At 43.2% G+C, this 25,223-nt stretch overlaps 1 protein-coding gene across 2 annotated transcripts in view; it reads right to left on the reverse strand.

Annotated features, from left to right (window-relative positions):
- Positions 1 to 22,288: 22,288 nt before the first annotated feature.
- Positions 22,289 to 25,223, reverse strand: part of LOC145356485 (adenylate cyclase type 1-like) — a 242,107-nt gene continuing 239,172 nt past the window's right edge. For both annotated transcript variants that reach the window (XM_080209223.1, XM_080209218.1), the window contains one exon: positions 22,289 to 24,084. In XM_080209223.1, the coding sequence (XP_080065349.1) occupies positions 23,761 to 24,084 (324 nt within the window). In that variant the 3' untranslated portion in view covers positions 22,289 to 23,760. The remainder of the gene's footprint in view (positions 24,085 to 25,223) is intronic.

Below are 25,223 nucleotides of genomic sequence, written 5' to 3' on the forward strand. Positions count from 1 at the left end.
AAGAAGGTGTCACGTTGGGACTGCCCCTGCAACACGTTTCAGTTCTAGAGGAATTGTTTGGAGTCAATTTAAGCAACATATGCAGTGGTACCAAAAATTTCCACCTGTTTGGGGTGATCTCCTGCCAAGTGCATGTTGGTGGCAGGACATGGATGGTACCGTCAGAGCCAAAGACTCCATGGCTGGGATTCTCCAAAAACATTTCTAAGTTCCCAATGTGTGGGAAAGTGGGAGTAAGTCCCGCTGGTTTTTTTAACGTGATTTCCAGAACGAATGTCTGACACTCTCTGCATCACAGAGTGCCCTAGTGGGCAGGTCCTCGTCCTGCTTGAGAGGCTGGCAGCATCGTGCTGAGCAGGCCACTGCACATGCGCTGATCTGTCAGCGCGATCAACGCAAGTGCAGTGGCCCCCATTGCCAGCTTCCAGATCGCTGGCCAGCCCAATTGCTGGCTAGCCTTGCAACTCCCCATCGCTGGCCTTCTGACCACCCCCCCATTGCTCCAGTTCCAATCCCTCGCCTACTGAACCTCCTGGGCCAGCTTAAAAGTCTTTATGTCTGCCCCCCCTCCCACTCCCGCTGGCTAGCCCCAGTCACCCTGACACCACCACCACCCCCCCCAGCCCCCCCACCCCCGGGCAGTCTTCACGCTTTTGCTATGTGCAAAGGTGTGAAGATAGCATACTCCCTTCCTTTCCACTCTTTAAAAGCTTTTTTAAAAAACAGACTGCCTACTCCATCCGTCTATCATGTGAGAGGTGTAGAGAGTGGCAGCACAATGGACACAGATACTTGGATATGGTATGAAGAAAGTGACCATGGGACTTGAGCAGATGACAAAAGCATCATGCAATATTTAAAATCCAATTTGTTGACATAACAAGTGGCAACAGATTATTTTGAGAAACATGTTGACCTCAAAAAGAGCTTTGGGAAAAGAATAAGACAGGAGAGTAAGATTTTGTTTGATCAGCAAAGGATTATGTTGTAGCCAAACAGGCCATCTAAAATGGTGTTTTGTAAAGCACTGGTCAAGAAACTAAACCAACAGGCTGCAGTTTAAAGACAGACAAACAGGCTGCATTGTGCGGAGGGTGTGGAGAGTCTGCAGAAGGATCTAGATAGGCTGGGCGAATGGGCCAGGAAATGGCAAATGGAATTTAATGTTGGCAAGTGTGAGGTGGTCCACTTTGGTAGGAAGAATGGTAGGAAGGACTATTACTTACGTGGCGAAAAACTGCAGCAGGCGACGGTGCAGAGGGACCTCGGGGTCCTTGTGCATGAGTCGCAAAAACCCACCTTGCAGGTGCAGCAGGTGGTCAGGAAGGCGAATGGGATGCTGGCCTTCATAGCGAGGGGGATTGAATATAAAAGTAGGGAGGTCTTGCTGCAGCTGTATAGGGCATTGGTGAGGCCGCAGCTGGAGTACTGTGTGCAGTTTTGGGCGCCGCACCTGCGCAAGGATATTTTGGCCCTGGAGGGAGTGCAGAGGAGGTTTACTAGGCTGATACCGGAGTTGAGGGGATTGAGCTATGAGGAGAGGCTGAATAAACTAGGCTTGTACTCGTTAGAGTTTAGAAGAATGAGGGGAGATCTCATTGAGACGTATAAGATGATGAATGGGATGGATAGGATAGAGGTGGAGAGACTCTTCCCGCTCAAAAAAGACAGTAGGACTAGGGGGCACAGCCTCAAGATAAGGGGGAGGCGGTTTAGAACGGAGTTGAGGAGGAACTTCTTCACTCAAAGGGTGGTGAATCTCTGGAATTCTCTGCCCGTTGAAGTGGTGGAGGCTGCCTCGCTAAATATTTTTAAGAAGCGGGTTGATGGGTTTTTGATAAGAGAGGGGATTAAGGGTTATGGGGAGAGGGCGGGAAAGTGGAACTGAGCCACGACAGATCAGCCATGATCTTATTGAATGGCGGGGCAGGCTCGAAGGGCTAGATGGCCTACTCCTGCTCCTATTTCTTATGTTCTTATGTTCTCATGTTCTAACCCTGATGAGTGAATAAACAGGATATGGGCCATCTCCAGGATGAAAGAGACTTTCTGGTCACACTGGGTTGTGTGTCAGACATAGGGGCACTGTGAATCCTTATTTAGGAGGAAGGTATGTGACCTATGTGCCTCCAACACCTACAGACATGGCCGCTGGGGTCACACCCAGAGATTGGTGTGGTAGCACCTGATTGGACTCTTATCGATCAGGGGGATCAAGTCCTGATCGATTGATTGGCAATGGCCAAAAAGGGCCGTGAAACCAAACGGGGCATAGAGGGTGCTGCACAACCAGGAATGTCTCTCTCTCTCTGACCCCACGATCGAGCTACAACAATGGTGAATATCGCCAGCAAGAGGAGAGCTACCACACCGAGAAGGAAGAAAGAAAGACTACAGCCAGAATGCCAGACCAGACCAGACCAAAGGACCAAACTACGCAGACAACTATCAAGACCAGTGCAGAGATAAAGGCCAGTATCTGTTTGGGTACTTGTCAGTCATGCAACGTTAAGTCAAGGTCTTGTATTGTACTTGAATTCTAGTATTTTCTGTAAGATAACTTATTGTTGGTCGGGTGGGTGATTATTGATTGTGTGGGTTTAAATAAATATTGTTTGTACTAATAAGACGCCTACTCAAAGTTATTTGTCCACCGTATATGGGTTAAAATAGACTGATTTTTGCAACAATGTGAAAATTGTGCTGGTTAAGTCATTACCTTTAGACCAATGTGCAAACTAGTGCTACTCATAATGCTAACTGATTGCATTTGAGGGAGTGGGAAATCAGGCATTACTTATAAAGGCAGTCTACATCTTTAAAAGGGGAAGGGTACTTTAGATATTGGCAGAAGGAAATGTACTCCAAGGATAACAATGACTGCTGGAACTTCATATAAGTCACACAGATTTTCTGATAAACTTTTGGACACCCTTCTCTTCCTTGTAGCAGGAAAGTCCTAAAGGCACCACTTCAAAGACAGTAGAAAGAAATGTCTGAAGAGACAGTTAGGATATTAGCTCACCGGGTGTGGCTACGATGCAACCTCACCAGGATTGCCAAGTTAAGAATTTTATCTTTAACTTCAATGCACTTACACCATCGGCTGCCCCCCTTTGCTCACAAACGCCCCTCTGCCACCAACTTTCACATTATTCAATCACTACATCACACCTTGCAGTCTTCCACCTTCCAAACTGTTGTCATGGTCAGTTGTAAGAACATGAGCAAATGTCAACAGGCACTGTTAGCTCTGATGAGTGAACTTGTGCATTGGATTTATTGCTCATATCTGGAGTCAAGTGAAGATGAAGAGCAAGAGGGTAATTAAATGGTGATTACAGGAAGGGTAATCAGAGGCATGGTAGAATTGAATTTTCACAGTAACTTCATTGCAGTGTTAACGTAAGCCTACTTGTGACACCAATAAATAAACTTTAAACTTTAACTGAAGTGCTCATGTGTTGGTTGTATCCTAAGAGTTCAGGCAGCTAGGGGGTCATAAGAACATAAGAAATAGGAGCAGGAATAGGCCATCTAGCCCTTCGAGCCTGCTCTGCCATTCAATAAGATCATGGCTGATCTGAAGTGGCTCAGTTCCACTTTCTCCCCATAACCCTTAATTCCCTTGTCTGTCAAAAACCTATCTACCCGTGTCTTAAATATATTTAGCGAGGTAGCCTCCACCACTTCAACGGGCAGAGAATTCCAGAGATTCACCAAACTTTGAGTGAAGAAGTTCCTCCTCAACTCAGTTCTAAACTGACCCCCCCCAAAGTGGGTCTGATGGTCACGCCATTCATACCTTTTCTCTTCCTTCACTTCTTCTTCCTGCCCAGATCGTAGTGAGGCCTGTACACATATGTTACAAGCTGCACACAACAAATTTGGAGGCAAGACAGGAGTGAACAGCAGAGTTCCTCCAGAACGGCATTATTTGAAAGTGTCCATGGGCTGCTCAAGAGGTTTTGGATGGCCACATTGCTTTGACTGTAGATCAGAGAGTATACTCTTCTTACCAACTCACTTGTTCTACAAATTACAACCTCACCTCTCCCCCTGCCCCCAGCCTTCCTTGCTATGCTGACCACACCTCCCTACTCAATAGCCTGGACTTACCTCATTCTGGGATCCATTGGGCCTTCTTCTTGGGGTTGATTGCAGTCCTGGCAGTGCCCACTAATTTGCTTTTGCTAAAACTGCTGGAGCTGCCAGCCAAGCTGATTGGCCAGTAGCTCCAGAGTTGAAGACTTTCTTCCCAGTGAGATGTAGAACTCCCATTGTGAGCCAACTTAGCCCTCCTGCAGCACATTGATATATTGAGTGAAAAATCCATTTTCCTTCAGGACAGGTGAGCCCCCCCTCCCCCCACCCCCACATTCTCTCCACTCCCCACCCCGCTTCCCCACCCATACAATAAAACGAGCCCTATGGTAGCTAAATACGCCAATGTCACCAAGATAGATGGAAACGTAAGCTGTCAAGAGGATATAGAGGGCAGGAGTTCCTGGCTGCATTTGCCCAAAACTGGAAAATTCCACCCAAGGTCAATGGACATTTGCATGGTCCCTCCTACCTCCCCAAGAGGGATCTGGGTATCCTGGTACATGAATCACACAAAGATAATGTGCAGATTTAGCAAGGAAAGGTAAATTGTAATTTATTGTAAGGTGAATGGAATAAAAAGTAGAGATGTATTGTTACAGTTGTAAAGGGTGTTGGTGAGACCACATCTGAAGTACTGCGCACTGTTTTAGTCTCTTGCTTATAAGACTTTAGAAGCAGTACAGACAATATTCACTTGACTGATTCCTGGGATATCTTAAGAGGAAAGCCTGAGCAGGTTGGTACACTTTGGTAGAAATAATAGTAGGAGGGATTATTATTTAAAGGGCGAAAAGCTGCAGCATGCTACAGTGTAGAGGGACCTGGGGGTCCTTGTGCACGAATCGCAAAGACCCAGTCTGCAGGTGCAGCATGTGACCAAGAAGGCGAATGGAATGTTGGCCTTAATAGTGAGAGAGATAGAATATAAAAGCAGGGAGGTCTTGCTGCAATTGTACAGGGCACTGATGAAGCCGCAACTGGAGTACTATGTGAAGTTTTGGTCTCCGCATTTGTGAAAGAATATATTGGCCTTGGAGGGAGTACAGAGAAGGTTCACTAGGCTGATACCGGAGATGAGGGGGTTAGCCTATGAAGAGAGATTGAACAGACTGGGTCTGTACTCGTTAGAGTTTAGAAGGCTGAGGGGGGATCTGATAGAGACATATAAAATAATGAAGGGGCTAGATAGGGTAGAGGTAGAGAAAGCGGGAAAGTGGAACTGATCCACTTCAGATCAGCCATGATCTCATTGAATGGCGGGGCAGGCTCAAAGGGCTAGATGGCCTACTCCTACTCTTATTTCTTATGTTCTTTATGTAGGTTGAGTCAATACTCATTTGTATTCAGATGAATGAGAGGTGACTTTATTGAACCACATAAGATCCTGAGTGGACTTGACAGGGTGGATGCTGAGAGGATGTTTCCCCTTGTGGGCCAGTCTAGAACAGGGAGCACAACATAAAAATAGGAGTCTCCAATTTAAGATTGAGACAAGGACAATTTCTTTCTGTTAAGGATTGTCTATTTTTGGAATGCTCTTCCCCGGAGAGCAATGGAGGCCGGATCTTTGAGTACGATTAAAGTTTATTTATTAGTTATAAGTAAGGCTTACATTAACACTACAATGAAGTTACTGTGAAATTCCCCTAGTCGCCACAGTCCAGCACCTGTTCGGGTCAATGCACCTAACCAGCATAGCTCTCAGAAGCCACAGCTCCCAAAGGGAACCAACGCAGACACAGGGAGAATGTGCAAACTCCCCACAAACAGTGACCCAAGCCAGGAATTGAACACAGGTCTCTGGCGCTGTGAAGCTACTGTGCTAACCACTGTGCTACCATGCCACCCACAAAGCTGTCAGGTAGACTTTTGATTGACAAGGGAATCAAGGGTTACGAGGGCAGACAGACAAGTAGAGTTGAGACCACAATCAGATCAGCAAGGAACTTGTCGGATGGTGGAGCATGCTTGAGGGGACAAATGGCCTATACCAGCTCCTAATTCTTGTGTAAATCTACTAATTTCGTGACATACAATGAATTTTAATGAGGAGCATCATGGCAAGTTTTAATTTTTTTTGGTTCTGTTGAGCCAATAGTGCAAGTTGTTCAACAATTGTAGAAAATCAGAACCCATGGCATACATTGTCAATGCCACAAGTTGCTGGATTATTTTACAAGCTAATAAATTCACTATTTTTTTTGGCCAATATTAACTTTGTCTTGTCCAGTCAATAGATTAACTTGTTATAGAATTACCTAACAGTTGGACCTCTCAATTTGCCTGATTCCCAGTTAGATAATGAATCAACAGTGCAGACACCAAAGCTTTGCCAAAATAGGTTAGCTTATATCAACGATGTTTTAAAGGTCAAAATCGTATTTATGTTTAAGGGGACTTCTCGCACTTTTGGATGTCATTTCCAAGTTGATTACGTTGTTTGGTTTCAATGATCTATGCAGAATAATTGACTAATTTGTTTTTTTTTAGCTCACCAACACTCATAATTTATCACTGAGCTCAGCCTGTTTTGGAATGTTCAATCTGGTCTTAATATGAACCAATGTTTCCACGTTGACGTATTCCACTTGTTGATTAGTATACATGAAACGTAGCAACACTCCAAATATCTGCCTCAGTGTGGCCAGTCTTTATTTAAGCAAAAACCAAAATTTCTCGGAGACTAAACCCAAAGGTATAGTAAGGTCATGCCTGCCATAGCCTTCAGTGTTAATCCTAATGGAGTTTGCAGGGTCCCTGGGAAAGCACCTCATTTTAATGGTGGGATAGTGCAAGAGCCATGGTGGATGCATCTCTGTCCCTTGCAGCCAGAAACTCTGACACCCACACACCAAGGGAGTCAAGGATTTACCTCTGCACTCCAGCTATGCTCTGTTAATTGAGCGAGCTGACTTTTGAAGAATGTTCATTTTTTTTCCAGTTCTCTTCTTTTACCCAGGTACCACTCTCACCGGGCTCACACTCACTCGTCTGTAAGACAGTATGCTTCAGAAAGTAATAGATAAAGGAGTTGCACGAAGACAACAAATATTAACGTGCAGCTTTGTGTATGGCCACTTCCATAATATTATGCAGATGAATGTCAAGCTCCCAGCCAGCTCAGTTTCTTTATTTGCAGGCAATGTATCATTCTACAATTGTTTAAAAACGGGTAAAGGCTGGCTGATTAGGGGAGAGAAGAACAGAAAAATAAAATTAGGGGCAGAAAGAGTATGTGTAAGAAAAGATTAGTAAGCGGCATAAAGGAAAACACGAAGATTTTTCTTAACATATGAAGACCAACTGGATAGTCAAGGGAAGGGTGGGGCTGATTAGGTCCAAAAAAAGATTGTCTGGAGACAGAGGATGTGGTTAAGATTCTTTGCATCCACAACAGAGGATGCTGCCAATGTCAGGGTAGGTTAAAAATAAATACTTAACCCTGGGGAAATAGCAGGAATGACATTCCCCACTGTTTCTCTGGAGATTCTAATATGGTCCTGCTAGAATTTTGGCAAGAACCCAGTGCAATTTGCACAAAATTTATGCTTGTTCATGTTTTAGGCCATTAGTTGTGCTTACATATTCATGGGTTCTATTTAAAATTCATTTTGGAATTACTTTTAAGCAAAACATTATACTATGTTTATTGACCCAACTCCACAACAAGTCTAAATGATTTTTTTGCCAAATTTTTCTCCAGAAATGTCTTGATTGATGCAGCAGCTATTAAATTTATTGTTTCTTCCAATGCCTTCATTGTGACTTAAAACATTGGCAGTATCTGTGCAATAAAATAATGAAGCATGGGTCTTTAATCTATCAACTGTTAGAATTTTTTTCAAAATGCCTTCTTGCCATGCAACATTCAGCAAGTTATGGTCTGAATTAAAATCTTTCTAAAGTCCAAACAGAAATCTCCTAACTTGTTCTTCTTGAAAACTGCCAATCCACTCTATCCCCTTCCATACACTCTGGCAAGAGCAAGTAGGTTTTCATTTAGAGAAAACCTGCTCTTTGCCAAATGTGAGAAACACAAGGCCCAATTTTACCATTTGGAGTCTAAGGGCCAGATCCGGGTGTAATACAGATCCGAGCCTGGAATCCTCTTTGCAGCAAGTCCATACAATTTTTGCCAGCTCCGGTCCGATTTGCACTTTGGAGTGGGGCTTAGTGTTGCCAGAACAATCGGAGCACTGAACTGTGCCTGCGCAGTTTGAAAAAAATTTGAAAAAGCGCGCCTGGGTTGGGAAAGAAAAAGAAGCAGAGAGAGTGGCTCTCTGACATAGATCATCTTCTGGGGAGGTGCAGGGGGACTCCCTGACACAGATCATCCTCGGTGGGGGGTGGGGAGGACTCTCTGACACAGAGCATCCTCGGGGGGAGGGGCTTTCTGACACAGAGCATCCTCAGGGGGGAGGGGCTCTCTGACACAGATCATCCTCTGTGAGGGTGGGAGAGAGCGGCTCTGTGACACAGATCATCCTTTGGGGGGGGTGGGGGAAGGAGAGAGCAGCTCTCTGACACAGATCATCCTTTGAGGGGCGTTGGGGGGGAGGTGGGAGGAGAGAAGGTGGGTCAGATCATCCTCTGGGGAGGGAGGGAGGAGGAGGCGGGACAAATATGTCCCCGGGGGGGGGGGGGTGGGGAGGAGGAGGCTGGACCGATATATCTTTGGGGGAGGGGGGGGCGAGAGGGCTGATCGTTGTCTGGTGGTGGGGGAGGAGGCCCAACCGTTCACTGATGGGGGTAGCGGATAGATCTCTGGTGGGGGGAGGCAGCAAGGTCTGCTGTGGGTGACCCCTCCTCCCCCACCAGAGGAATGAAGCTCTCCTCGCTATTGTGACAGTGTGTCAATTCTCACCAACTAAATGAATGCATGCTTCAATGAGCCTAAGCTCTGAAACTTATGAATAAATTCAACGATTCAATTTTTAAATGATTTCTAGTGTATATTTCTCATGTCTTATATGTACTAAAGCAATAGGAAACCAGGAGGAGCGATTTGTTCCTTCGGTGGGGAGGAGGGGTCACCTGCAGAGTGGCAGTGGACCCCCCTGCTCTCTCACCAGAGATTCATCTGCCACCCCATCAGTGAGCGATCGGGCCACCCCCCCACCACCAGACAGCGATCAGGACTCTCGCCCCCCCTCCCTACCCAGTGATACATCTGACCCACCCCCTCCTCCTCACTCTCAGAGGATGCTCTGACCCGCCTCCTCCTCCCCCACCCCCCTCCCAGAGGATGATCTGGGTCAGAGAGTATTGCAGGCTCTGAAGCCACTTCAGAGGCTCCCCTGTAAAATAAAAATTGGCTTCGGATTTTTATTTAGCAGGTCGCTTACAGCGCGGATCTGGAACGGACCAGAACAAGGTAAAGTGGGATTTGGTGGGAGAGTTGGGCACGCGGTTCATCATCAATCAGGCCGTCCGATTTGGGCATGGACCGGATCCGCGCCTGAATCGGGTGTCGGTGAAGCAGCTATCTGCTCAGATTCCGGTGCAGATCGCGTTAAAGGCCTGCGCCCGAATTTACCGCCATTTTGCATCCGAAAACGGGCATGAATTTTTGGTAAAATTGGGCCCACAGAGTGATCACAGTTCTGAGTTCATTATAAATGGTGCGCTAAAGTTTGGGAATTCATTGCAGAGAGGGAAAGAGGGGGTTGGCTTCTGTTCTGTTTTACCTCTTGATGAGTGTTCTTTTACCTCCAAGGTAGGAAACTGTTAATTGCTGTTTAATTTATTGTGCCAAATGAGTAGCATGTTGATTAATCAATTAGATGAATAAAGGCAGGATTGACATGAGAAGTCAGCTGGTGTATACAACTGCAGCAAGTGGAAGTTTGCAGAGAATGTTGCAATATTGAGATACTACGTTGGCAGCAACTGTCCTTGTAACTCGAAGGACAATGGCACCAAACAATTGAGCTGGAGACTGAGCTGCAGGCATTGAGGGACATCAGGGAGGGGGAGAACTCAACAAATATTTTATAGCTGTCTTCAAAGTAGAAGACACAAATTACATAACAAATAAAGAATATACAATAAGAGGCTAGTAAGAGTGAGAAACATAGTGATAAACATCAGTATTGAACAGGTATTAGAGAAACTCAATGGATTGACTAATTCCCAGGAATTAGTTCGTCAGGAAACATCCTAAGTTTCTAAAAAAATTACTCATGGCTGGCTGCATTGTCTATGGTATTTCAAAAATCCCTAAATGCTCCAACTGTCCCAATGGATAACAAATGTAACCTTAGTATTGCTAAAAAAAAAGTATATGTCGAAGGTTTTCTTCTTCAAAGAGTACTCATGTTCTTTACTACCAAATAAATAAATGTAACTTTGTATTTAAGAAAGAAGCAAGTGAAAAATAGAGAAATGCAAGTCAGTTAGCCTGCTATCAGACAACATAAAAATGCTGGAATCTATAAATGAAGAAGTTTTAACAAAATGCTCAGAAATCACAGTTTGATAAGATGATGTAAGTGCTTTTATGAAATAACTACATATTTATTTGAATATTTTGAGGATGTAACTGGTAAGGTTAATAAAGGGGTCTTAGTAGAAAAAGGGACATAGTGGCATGGGGATAATGTCTCTCGACTAGTAATCCAGTGACTGAGGCTAATTTTCTTGGAATTATAGAGTCAAATCCCACCATGTCAGCTGGTGGAAATTAATTAATAAATCTAGAATTTAAGAAACTGTTGTTTTTTTGTTTGTTATTAAAACACACCAGCTCCTTTAAGGAAGGAAATCTGCCATCCTTGTCTGCTCTGTAAAGCATTAACATCAGAAGTACCTCATACTGATGTACCTATGATGTCATGTCACATGACAAAGTAACAAAAATCTGGTGAGAGGAGAAATTCAATCTCATGCATTGTTCCTAAGATGTACATTGAGCTGTAAATAAATCATAATGATTTTAGCAAGCTACAATCATGAGTAACTTACTCAGGGAAAATAGATAAATCCCAATCAACATCTTGGGGGTTATCATTGACCAGAAATTGACCTGGACTAGCCATATAAACACTATGGGTATCAAAGCAAATCAAATGCTAGGAATCCTTCAACAAGTAACTCACCTACTGAACCTGCAGAGGCTGTCTACTATCTACAAGGCACAAGTCAAGAATACTCTACACTTGCCTGGATGAGTGCAGCTACAGCAATACTAAAGAACAAAGAACAATACAGCACAGGAAACAGGCCCTTTGGCCCTCCAAGCCTGTGCCGCTTATTGGTCCAACTAGACCATTCGTCTGTATCCCTCCATTCCCAGTCTGTTCATGTGGCTAAACTCAAGAAGTTTTACAGCATCCAGGACAATGCAGCCTGCTTGATTATTATATTTACTGTCTCTACCACTGACGAACAGTACAGCATATGTACCATCTACAAGACGCATTGCAGGAACTCACCAAAATTCCTTAGGCATCACCTTCCAAACCCATGATCACTACCATTTATAAGGGCAAGAGTAGCAGATACCTGGGAACACCCACCACCTGGGTGTTCCCCTCCATGTCACTCATCTTCATGATTTGTAAATATATTGCCATTCATTGGGTCATAATTGTGGAATTCCCCCCTAATAGCACTGTGCGCGTACCTACACCTCAGGGACTGGATGGTTCAAGAAGGCAGCTCACCTTCTGAAAAGCAACAAGGGATGGACAATAAATGTAGGCCTAGCCAGCAAGGCCCATATCCATAAAATGAATTTAGAAGACACAGGGCTAACCAGTTCCTACATGTGACTCCAAATCCACTGCAATGTCTTAAGTGCTCTTAAAGGGCAATTTAGGATAGGCAACAAATATTGATCTTGCCTGTGAGGTCCACAACTCATGCATGAATAAGATAAGTCTGCTTGGATTTTGAAAGGCATTCATTTGCCAAACCAAATGTTAGTACAATGGTAAGGGTTCATGCAGTCGGGGGTGATATATTAACATGGATGCAGGTTTGGTTAACATTCAGGCAGCATAGGATAGGGGATATTTTAAAACTGGCATGCTGTAACCACAGTGCAATGACTTAGCTGAAGAGATTCAGAGTAATGTATCCAAGTTTGCTGGGTGGAAATGTAAAATGTGAGAGTGCAGAAACTGCAAAATTGTATTGAAAGGATAAGAGAAAGGGTGGTAAGGTAGCAGATAGAGCACAATGCGGGAAAATGTAAGGTTATGCACTTTGACGTTAAGAACAGGAAACTGATTTTTTGGATGTCCTTGTACAATAAGAGGCAGAGAAAATTAGCAGGCAATTACAGCAAGCAAGTAAAAAGACAAATGGCATTTTGGCCTTTATTGAAAGGGGATTTGGGCATAAGCATAAGAAGTCTTCCTAGAATTTTACAGAGCTTTGGTGAAACTATATCTGGAATATGGTATGTTGTTTTGCTCTTTCTCTCTATTATTAAGGACACATTGGAGGTGGTACAGCTAAAGTTCATTACATTGAATCTTGGGACGAGCAGGTTGTCCTACTATAAGAGGCTGAGTAAATTGGACTTATATTCTCTGGCACTTAGAAGACTGAGGAGAGATCTCATTGAAATATACAAGATACTAAAGAGGCTGGATATGATGGACAGTAGGATAGTGTTTTCCTTGGTTGGGGAATCTAAAACACAGGATCAGAGTCTCAATACAAGGGGTCAATCATTTTGGTTTAAGATGAGAAAAATGTTTTCACTCAGGGATTTCTACCCCAGAAGATGCAATTGTCTATCATTGAATGCACTTAATGCTGAGATAGGCAGGTTTTTGATCCCTTAGGGAACCAAGGGATTTGGGGAGAGGGTAGGAAAATAGAGCTGAACATAGAACATAGAACATTACAGCGCAGAACAGGCCCTTCGGCCCACGATGTTGTGCCGACCAGTTAAAAAACAATGACCCACTAATCTAAACCAATCCCTTTTCGTCCATAAACCTATCCATGGATCTCTTAAACGCCCCCAAACTAGGCGCATTTACAACTGCAGCAGGCAGGGCATTCCAATCCCTCACCACCCTCTGGGTAAAGAACCTACCCCTGACATCCGTCCTATAACTACCCCCCCTTAATTTAAAGCCATGCCCCCTCGTGCTAGCTTTCTCCATCCGAGGAAAAAGGCTATCATTATCCACCCTATCTAAACCTCTAATCATCTTATATGTTTCAATAAGATCCCCTCTTAGCCGCCTTCTTTCTAGCGAAAACAACCCCAAATCCCTCAGTCTCTCTTCATAGGACCTCCCCTCCATACCAGGCAACATCCTGGTAAACCTCCTCTGCACCCTCTCCAAAGCCTCCACATCCTTCCTGTAATGTGGGGACCAGAACTGCACACAGTACTCCAAGTGCGGCCGCACCAGAGTTGTGTACAGTTGCAACATGACGCTGCGACTCCTAAATTCAATCCCCCTACCAATAAACGCCAAGACACCGTATGCCTTCTTAACAACCTTATCTACTTGATTCCCAACTTTCAGGGATCTATGTACACATACACCTAGATCCCTCTGTTCATCCACACTATTCAAAGTCCTCCCTGAGGAAGATGATCAGCTGTGAATGTCTGAAGGACTGTACGGTCAATTCCTCCTATTTCTTATGTTCTTATTCAATATTGAACATTCCACTTGCTCTATGTTATCCTTGTTCACAATCTGGCACAATAAAGACCTCCCTGACACACTCTGCATCAATAGATTCAAGCCTTTTACGAAGAGTGCCACTAGGCTAGGTCAATAGGAACTGCTTTGATAATTACAAATCAAGCAGTTTCTTTGGAACTAAGTAGTAACTTGCAAACTCCAGGGAGATATGATCTTCCTAGGATGATACTTCCCCAATCTCAAAGTAATGCGTTGTTGACCACGCTGACTGTTGTTTGTATAATCAGTGACTTCAGAGAGTGGAAATAAACTAACTCAACTGAAAAACTTAATTCAAGAGAATTTATTTTTTGTACTGTACAGATCAAGAACAAATTACACTGTTTGACCTGGAAAACAGATGTGTTGTCAAGCTGCTCTAACCCTAGATCCATTCTAAACACTGTGGCTAATAAAGTCATATCTATACCACTTAATCTTTCTAATTTCATTCATGGTTATCTTTGCTCAGGGATACTCTACGTCATTCCTATCTTCCTGTTATCTCAAACTCCGTCCCCACTTTTTTCAAGATAGAGCATCTGTTTACATTCTTTTCCTTGTTATCTTGTCAAAATTAAGGTAAATTTGAGCTGAGCAATTAGTTTACACAGGGCCAACCCAATTAAGAATAGACACTAAAGTTGCATTCTGACTCACCTAGGTAGTTAACTCACTCAACCATAATCTGATGTAATTGTAGCAAAGGTTCAAAAGTTCAGTACCTTGGGCAGGCATGTAGAACAGTATAGGAGTACAACAGACAGTATGTCCATATGCCAAATAAAGAGAGGCTGGATTGTGACAGCAATCAGCAGCAGTCACGGTGTAAAGCAAGCAGTCCATGGTCGCATCACCTGTAGCTTGCACATTATGCCAGGTAACAAGATGAGGGTTAGTTGTGAAAGGCATAGGTAGTAACATGCCATCAGCCTGAATGCTCTCATGAAGGACACTACTAAACCTGTTGCAATTTGACCCCACGATGAGGAACAGCATCTCCTCTGTCAGGCTCTGAAGCTGAAAGAGTGCCCGTCCCCTGTCAATTTGACTTTGTTTCTTTTTATTGAGGGCAACATTGTTCTGCAAGAGAGAGGGAAGATTGTCAATAGTTGAGCTATTGCACTACATTTGGGTGATGTGCCTGTTATAGCTGAATAGCTGGCACTGTGTGGAGGTAGTACAAGGTAAGTGTGCTACAGATATTATTAGGTTATGAGGGTGAGTTGAGGTATCCTGATGTCAGTGTGAGCACTGAATGTTAGGGACTGTGGATGGGTGAGTGATGAGGCTGCAGTGCATTCAAAATATGAAAGGCTGATTGTACAGTGTGCTTGAGATGCCCTTTGAACATACAAGCATACGAATTAGAAGAGTAGGTCACTTCACCCGTCGAGTCTGCTCTGCCATTCAATAAGGTCATGAGTGATCTGACTGTAACCTCAACTTCACATTCCATTGATCTTAATTGATGTGGGGGGCAGTGGGGGAGGCGTTTTGGAAGAAAACCTTCACTTTCCGGCAGTTTGGTGAAAGGCCCATTTTTGCATTTGTTTTGGAGAAAGAGTCGGCAATAACCTAGAGCACGCGTGTGAGGTATACAGGTATATGTATACTGTTACAATATTCTGAGGTACAAACAATCTTTACAATGGTTTTATGTATGAATACACTATTACCTGAAGAATTTGGAAGTCCATGCCAACACATTTGACTTGACATTTAGTCATCACTAGATTTCTGAAATGACTCATACACTGACAATAAAGAAACAATTGTTCTGCTGATCTGTATCAAATGCTTGCTTGACAGGCTTGGCAAGGGAAAGCTGATTATCTGAGTGAATGGGCTTTCAACTCATTGTGAGTTATCCCTTTGATTCTCAAGCCAAAAATTATTGTTTTGGATCAGCAGACACCTCTGCAGAGCTAGGCTGCAAGTAATTAATTCCCTTCAATTGTTGTGCCAGTATTGTATTCCTTTAAGGCAGAAACAGGCAAATAATTTAGAGCTGCTTCTTTAAGAGATCTGGCTCAGCTCACAAGAATTGTCATGTCCTGCCAATGTTCCAGTTTTATGCATTGCTTGAGTTAAAGCCCTAGCTGTGGATTAGCATTTATTTTAATATAGTCATTACCCCAGATATCAATCTACACTGAGCACACTGATGCTGGGTGTCAAATTTTGGCACCAGATACTTCTGTGTTTTCCAAGTGTATGATGCCACTACTAGGTGAAGTGCTGGTATTGAACAGAATGGTAATGACACAAATTAGTTGGCACTGTTGGGGTAGAAGGTGAATTGCCTTAATTAGCTTGGGCACCCAGGACAAAGAAACAGATCAGCCCAACCAGCTTTGTTCTTGTTTGCTGTCACTAGAAAATGCATATACGTATATGCCAAACTTGTATGGTTAGCACTGTTGCCTCAAACGCCAGGACCCGGGTTCAATTCCAGCCCTGCATCACTGTCTGTGTGGAGTTTGTAAGTTCTCCTCATGTCTGCGTGGGATTCCTCTGGGTGCTCCAGTTTCCTTCCACAGTCGCAAGTTATGAAATTTAGTTGGATTGGCCATGCTAAATTGCCCCTTGGTGTCCCTAAATGCGTAGGTTAGGGGGATTAGCCATGGGAAATGTGTGGGATGGCAGAGTTAGGATGAAGAAGAGGACCTGTGTAAGATGCTACATCAGAGAATCAGTGCAGATTCAGCCTCTTCTTTACTGTAAGGAATCTGTAATTCAATGTTGAATTAGGATGTTGATCATAGGAAAAATGTCCACTACATCTGAGGAATGATCACTTGAGTAAGGTACTGGAGATTTGTTGGTGTTGTGCTTGAGTTTACGACAAGAAGGATGGAAGGAAAGGAGAACTGGAAGAAAATTGGCATATCCATTGCTGACAAATGTTAAACACCCAACCAAAACAAAATTTAGATTTTTAAGATCTTCTGCTGATTATGGTGAAAAATAAGGTTAATGTACCAGGGAACGGATCACTTTGTAAATATATGGGTGGAATTTTCCCTTTCCGAAACTAGGGGCTCTGTGTAACCATTTTGATTCTAAGTGCTAGGCAAAGTTGAAACTGGGAGTGTTTCAGGCCTCCAACTTTTAGGCCTATTCTCAAGTGCCCACGTATGCACTCTGCCTGAAAAAATATCAGCAAATCTGAATTGCGCTGCAGAAGCCTATAAGCGGACTTAATGCACCCAACATCCTGCAGCTTCGATTCACGCCTCCAACTGTGCATGCAAAGAAAAAAAAAGATAGAACGTGGCTCCCTTGCCACATCACTCCCGGGCTGGATAATGCCTCCCCCTCACCCCCACTGACTTTGTCCCACCCCCACAACATTACTGACTGCCTTATCCCCCCATCCCCCCCGCCACCCAGACAGATCCTGGCCCCCTGCCCTCCTTCACACCCACCGATTACAGGCAGAGTGGCAGCAGACCTTCTGCCCCTTCACTGATCACAGGCAGAGTGGCAGCGGACCCCCTTCCCCCTCACTAATCTCAGGCAGAGTGGCAGCGGACCCCCCTCCCCCTTCATTGATTTCAGGCAGAATGGCAACAGACACCCCCCCTTCCTTTCCCCCCACTGATCTCAAGCAGATAGCTGTTGGAGACACTTCCCCACCACCCCACCTACTAATCTCAAGCAGAGAGCCATTGGATGCTCGGCACTTACTTTCTCATGAGCTGGAGCACCCGAATCAGACTTCTGTAGAGCATGTCTGTTTCATGCCAAATCTGGATGGGTGAATGCGGTGGTAAAGGAGGAAGTGCTGGTAAGATTGGGCACGCAACCCAATGATATTTAAATGGCCATTTCAGGTACGATCCCGATCACGGCCATTTTCGAATCTTGGTAAAGAGGGAACTGGCACGGAGGCGGGTGCGGATCGCTCTACTAGCCTCACACCCATCTTTACCAAATTTTCATACCCAAGAACAGGCGCAGCACGACAGTAAAACTGGGCCCTAAGTGTGGTAGCGGACAGATTTTGCAGTGTATTTCCTGCTGGGTGGCATGGCAAAAAAATCACTCCCAGCTTCATGCTCAGAAGCTCATTAAAGACGCATCGGTGACTCAAGCAATTCTCAAAAACAGCTAATGAGATAGGCATTGACTAGCCTGTCACCTAATCGGATCAAAGGTACTGGAGCTATATTTAAAAGCAGCCAAACTCACATTACTCTCAGCAGGCCAGCTCAGTGCGGGAAACATCTTAAAATGGCCACACCAAAGAGAAAAGCTGATCCCAGCTTCAGCAATGACAGCACAGAGGCTCTCATCTGTGGACTCCGCCAGCACAGGGAAATCCTCTGCCTGAGGGATGGCTCCAGGAGGCCCACCAACCTCACTTTGTCAGTATGGGAGGCTGTGGTAAAGGAGATAAGCTCAATTAGCAACCAGCCAAGAAACACCATCCAGTTCAGCAAGAGGATGAATGATTTCATCTACTCCTCCAACTTCAGCTCATTCCAATCTCACATACTCATAACAGCATCCCTGCACTGATCAGGAATCTCACACAATAGTAGCAGAGTAGATATCAGCATTGAATATCTCATGGACACTTTAACATTACCAGCAAATCTATTGTCTCTCCCTTACAGGCACCAGCAGGCCCAGACAGAGCTCCAAACCAACCATGAGCCTTAGACCCCAGGATGCTGAGGGTGCCTCAGTGGAAGAACCGTCACTGCATTGACCAGTGCCTTCCACCATTACAGGGACATACACCTTGGTGGGTCATGAATCCAGATTAGGCTGGGTTGGGGTGTGTCACATTCTGGGGAACATCTCTCCACAGCAGTTGGAGGCAGGGACAGAGCATGTCTCCGGCACTTGGAGAACTGCTGGAGGTCAGGCACCATCTGAGTCAAATGATGAACCACTGGAAATGGCTGTATCAAACAAGTTAGAGATTCAATGGTAGGCGGTGGAAAATCAGGTAGAGTTATGAAAGGCAGTCACCAGACTAGAGTCCTGCCTGATATCATGGCTCCAATTTATGAGCACTTTGAGGCCTTCATGGGAATGGGGAGACAAAGTCCTTTCTTCACACTGAGGATACCCTCCATAATGTTGGCACTACCAAATGGGATAGACAACATGGGATAGATTTCAAATAGATCAAGCAACTCAAAACTAGCATCCATGAGGCGCTGTGGGCCACCAGCAGCAGTGGAATTGTATTCCAGCACAATCTGCAACCTCATGGCCCAGCATATCCCCACTCAACCATTACCACCAAGTCAGGGGATCAACCCTGATTCAGTGAAGAGTTGCCTTGATGTCAAGGGCAGTAACTGTAAACCCACCTCTGGCATTTGGCTCTTTTTTTCATGTTTGAACCAAGACTAATGAGGTAAGGAGCTGAGTGACCCTGGTGGAACACAAAATGAATGTGAGCAGGCAGGTTCTTGCTGAGTGAGTGCCACTTCATAGCACTATTGATGACCCCTTCTATCACTTTACTGATGATTGAGAGTAGACTGATAGGGCAGTAATTGGCTGGCTTAGATTTGCCCTGTTTGTTATGTACAGGACATACCTGGGCAATTTCCACATTGCTGGTTAGATGCCATGAGCAAACCAGAAACACCTAAAAATGAGGTGTCAACCTGGTGAAGTTACAGCAGAGGACTATGTGCGGCCAAACACATAAGCAGCAAGTGATAGCCAGAGCTAAGCGATCCAACAACCAATGGATGAGATCTAAATTCTGAAGACCTGCCACATCCATTCAGCAATGGTGGTGGACAATCAAACAACTTACTGGATGGAGAACTGTCATGTGTGTCGTGAAGGCCATCTTTGTTATTGTTTACCTGAAGATCAGAGGCCGAATGCCCATGACCGCTGAAGTGTTTCCCAACAGGGAGAGAACACGCCAACGCAGAATCGCTGAGCAGAAGCTGATAGCCAAGTTATGCACACATGAGGACAGCCTCAACCGGGATCTTGGGTTCATGTCACACTATCTGTAACCCCCACGACTTGCCTGGGCTTGCAAAATCTCACTAACTGTCCTGGCTGGAGACAATACACATCTCTTCAATGTGTGCTTAACCCTTTCTCCACTTACATTGTCTGTACCATTAAGATCTGATTACCTGTAAAGACTCACATTCGATCCATTATTTTGTAAATTGAGTTTGTGTCCTTATATGCCCTGTTTGTGAACAGAACTCCCACTCACCTAACAAAGGGGCAACACTACAATAAATACTGCTTCCAAATAAAACTGTTGGTCTTTAACCTGGTGTTGTGAGACTTCTTCCTGTGCTTACCCAGTCCAACGCCGACATCTTCATGTCACCACTATTTACAAGGCAGAAGTCAGGAATGTAATGGAATACTCTCCATTTGCCTGGATGAGTGCAGCTCCAACAACATTCAAGAAGCTCGACACCATTCAGACAAAGCAGCCCGTTTGATTGCTACCCCTTCCACATCCACTCCCTCCACCACCAATGAACAGTGGAAGCAGTGTTTATCATCTACAGGTTGCACTGCAGGAACTCACCAAGATTCCTTAGGCAGCACTTGCCAAACCTATGACCACTACCATCTAGAGGGACAAGAACAGCAGATACCTGAGAACATGATCACTTGGAGGTCCTTCTCCAAGTCACTCACCGTCCTGACATGGAAATATGTCACCATTCCTTTATTGGCACTGGGTCAAAATTCTCAAATACTCTATCGGCACTGTAGGTGTACGTACATCTCAGGGACTGGAGTGATTCAAGAAGCCAACTCATCGTCACTTTCTAAAGGATAACTATGGATGGGCAACAAATGCTGGCCTAGCCAGTGACACCACATCCTGTAAATTAATTTAAGAAATGGATGCCTATTAAAGTCATCAAAGACAACGTGGTGTCGCAGTCAGCAGGCTGTCTCCACCTCTGCTGCAGATACATTTAGGTGTAACGGTAGGGTTAAAAAATGAAGAACTATAATTTCTGGGTCACGGATGTTAAATTATTTTATATGTAATGTACCTTTGCAAATACATTTGCTATTCATAAAATGACGTTGTAGTTTGAATGCATTGTTTATGTGCATCTATGTGCCTTCTTACTGTGAGTGTGAGCCTTAGTGATCACCTCCCTTTGTGAGCCTCACATTCATATGATGTGTGGCTGAGTCACGATAGTTACTCAACCCTTGCGTAATGTCAGGGAAGTGTGTCAAACTCTTTACTGGAAGTGTTTGTAAAATGTGTTAGCAACCTCTACTGCTGACAACATGGAGGTTTGGCAGAAATTGTTTTTCTGAAAATGAGATGGCTGTCTTCATTGTTTGTGTGATGGCACAAGACCTGTGGCCATGATGCTCTCTCCAACCATGTTCACATCTCAATATTCACTAAAAGTTTAGCATTAAGGTGGCAAGGTCTTGATCAAGTCCTTTGACTCAGGCACACTTACCCCAAGATTGGAAAACAGACCTCTGCATGGTTCTAGCCCGTCCGCTATGATTCCTGTGGCAGATGGGATGGGTTAAATTCCACCCAGTGTTTGTGCTGCTGTGCCAACTATCACTTCCCAGAGTGCATACATAGAGTTCTCCACTCACTTTTCCCAAGAATAGGGCCCAGTGGATCATAAGAGTTGAAGGTGCAAGTCCGAACGCTGAACTTGCCCTCGATGTCATTGGTTGTAAAGGCCTTTCAGTGCATTGGTATGACATTAAGAGACAGAAGCATTGTGGCTGTGTGGTTTACACCTTTCTCCTCCTGGAATCTTGTGGCTGTCAGGGTGGTATCAGATGATCTGACACTTACAGGCATTGAAATCCATCTGTTATAGTTTCTCTCACTTAATTTATCAATGGCTCTTTGTAAAACACCAACTGTAGGTTTAAGAATCTGCATTACTGATAGCTAAATAATGTGGAATCCCCAACCCAATGGGATTATCACCATTGTCATTATTGGGTGAAATAGGTTCCATCCAAAAAATCCACAACTGAAAATGCCATTGTGTTAAAAATCACCACTCACTGTAAGAAATGAAAACTTTTGAAGCACATATGTTTATGTCTGTTGCCTTCGTAAAATGCATATTGCAGATGCTAGTTGAATTGCAAAACTTTTAACTTTAGAAGTAATGATGATCTTGAAACACAGTTAGTGTGCTGTAAAATAACATTTTCTGTGATTGTTTTGCAGATTGTCACATTTTGATAGGAAACCTCAACTTTCATTCATCAACCAGTAACAGAAATGCTTTAGTGAAGAGAGTGGAAGGGATTTTTCAAGCATTAAAATGTTTCTTCATATCAATGTCTGGGATGGGTGATAATCGTAGAAAAGGTGTACCATAGAAGAAAACTCTTGGAAGACTTCTAACTCATTATCAAAACTTCTATAAATTGGAACATTTTCAAGTGAAATTGAGAGTGATACATCAATGGAACAAAGCTAACAGAAAGACATTACAGTGAATATTTAAAAGTATATGGAAACAAGGACATTTTTTTCTTCAAACCATTTTCCTTTACTTTTTTGTATGACTCAGAAGAAATTATAATAGTGCAAACACTCAGTATAAAAGTTATAATTAGAAATTTACATTCACATTAAACATTTCCATGAATATTATCCACTTTTAACATAAAAGGTAGGACAAATATTTGATTCTTTAGGTCATTCTTACAGTTCCAAAAAAGACTGAAAGATATTCTACAATATTCACATAAAAATAGACCCGTATTTAAATATGGAAAATTAGCAAGCTAATTACAGTTTAAAAAAACACAAACACATTGCAGTGTTTTTATTTTTGTGATAAAGCATAAAATAAATGGTCTGTAAAACATTTGACATAATACAGAGGCCACAACGTCTGAAAAATGTTACAGTCCCCAACCTGCTGAGTTGAAGTCTTCCTCGTATGATGCCTTACACTGACTAGATTGTGAAAGTATCAGAAGTCAGTAGTGCAGGATGAACCCATTAACATCCTGTAATCTCTACAGAATGTTCAATATATATTATTACAGCTGAGGTTTATTGCTACAGAGTAATAGTTATGGCGCTGGGGGGACAAAATGGTACAGAGAGGTTTTCACCACTCAGCAAGTGTTCTGTCACTGTAAACTGCCAGTAACCTTCTGGCAAAGATTACCTACATTTCATGGGAGTTCCGCAGCTTTGATATTTGATAAGTCTGAATATAAGTTATGGAGGATAATAAAAGAAGGAATACTGCAACTTTTAAAGCATGTAGTCGCCATGCTTACATAAGTAAAACTTTGTTTATAAAAATTAATGAAATATTCACCTGGCATGTGCTTTTTCAATCTCATACACAATCCATACTGTATAATTAATAAAATTATTTACAGAAATTACATACAATAAATTCTTAGAGTATGATATGAAAAAGGCAGACTTTGAAAATGCTATACATATTTGAAAAAGAAAACAAATAAGGCAATATTACACAAGATATTTTCATAATACTTGGAACCATCTACTGGCCACTGAAGTAAAAATGAACACTAATTTTATAACTTAAAGTCATGTGATAAAATGTGTTCTGTACATTTAGAAAACATGCAGGAATTTTAAAATGTACAAACTCGTTAAGGTTGATTCAGACTTCTAAGATTCTTCATTTTATTTTGAAAGAAAGAAAGAGAATTCTTTATGCCAATAATGTAGTTCTTTGCTTCTTCTAACAAGATAGTTAGCCCTTAATTTGCCATTCCAAGAATTGTATTTTGTAACAACGCCCAAAGTTTTATCTTTGGTTCAGTCGCAGCGACTCTTGGCGCTGATGACCCATATCCTCCTGGGGATTGCTCCAGGCAAACATTCCTCTCTTCCGAGCCTGACTTCCAAATGCCAAAATCTTTTGGAAAGATTAGTGCATCCCGCCATCATTAACTGATTTCCACCCACATAACTGATTTCCGCCCACGTACCAGCTCAAAGTGTAGACTTCATTTTTATTCCAAAATCCTTTTATGCTTGTTCAACAAGTGGTATGGGTGGAAGATAATGCACAGATTGATTTGTTTGCATTGCAGAGGCCTGAAGTGCTCCAAGTCCAGCTTTTACTGTGAAGCCGGCTACTGAGGACACCGAGGGGCAGCTTGCTGCTAGTTTTGCTCTTCCATCTGGATACAATTTTCTCACTAAATTTGTGGAGCTTATTTGTGGATTCTCATTTACTTTTCCTTCAAGGAAATATGTCAGCATTTCTCCTTTTCCTTTTACACTGACTTTGCCCCGACAGACAAACTCAAAATTACGATTATTGAGCATCCGATAGACATCTTCTGTGACCTAGAGATGAACAGTTAGATAGAGTTCTTATTACACATCACACGTGTACATACTTCAAAAATTCAAGTTTACCAATAACTCAGCAAATTCATCAGCCAACCCCTGATGCATGCTCAGTGGACACTAGATGGTGTATGTCAGACATGTGCTGAGATAAGATTTGAACGGAATCCAGCCGTAAATGTGGGTCTAGACCATTCAACAAGGTCTAGAGTGCTTGTGATGTAGGCCTACGTTTCTGGAAATAGGTGCAGAAACCTATGTCTGGAAGAGAATGATTTTTGGGGCCATTTGGTCAAAAATAGCAGTTAAAAGGCCTTCCGTGACAATCCCATCTCCTGCTCTTAGACAAAAAGAAATTGTACCTTCCTTTGTCCATTGGTCTTTGTTGCCTACACCAGATGATTAGGTGCAAAGTTTAACTCCCTTTTGGGCAATATTCAAAATTGGTGCCTCTCTGGTGTTTAAAGCATGAAATAAAGCAGGAAATTGGCTATGCTCCCTTCAGCCTTTACAATCACACTCTCTCTTTGCTTGTGTCTGTTGAATCTGCAAGCATTCCACCCACCAGCCCACCTCATCTTAACCCATTCCCACCTCACCCAACCTGGTTCCTCAGAGGACTCTCTGTAAATTACTGGACAGCACATTGGAGACTTTCATGGGCAACTCCTACTGCTCTGAGAAGAGGACAATTTCCTTGTAAATTGGAGAAGAAATTTGGACATTCCATTAAAAAAAAATTGTAATTAATTGTGTTTAAACAAACTGATAAGACACATAAAATGACTATTAATTCTTCCATATTTCATTTTAAGATTTGTATCAATAAAGATCAGGTTCTAAGAGGGACATGAACAGTTCAATATTGATACTTCGATCTCTAATTGCTAATTACATCACAGTAACTTTGCTACCAATCTGAAGACAAAAGTTTGATATTCTTACCACCTGCAGAATGAGCTGAGGAAGCAGAAGAATTAGATACTTAAATAGTTCTTTTCTTAATGAATAAACATGGGTCAGAAATTTGTACTGACTGAGTAGGCATGTGACTGGAACAAACAATTGTGAATTAGGGCAGGATGATGTTGGGAGGGGACCCAGATTCATTGCACCGCCTCACAATCTTTTGGTAG

The sequence above is a fragment of the Carcharhinus amblyrhynchos genome, chromosome 2 (genome assembly GCF_965287045.1).
Source record: "Carcharhinus amblyrhynchos chromosome 2, sCarAmb.v2.hapA, whole genome shotgun sequence".
In the NCBI taxonomy this organism is placed as follows: Eukaryota; Metazoa; Chordata; class Chondrichthyes; order Carcharhiniformes; family Carcharhinidae; genus Carcharhinus; species Carcharhinus amblyrhynchos.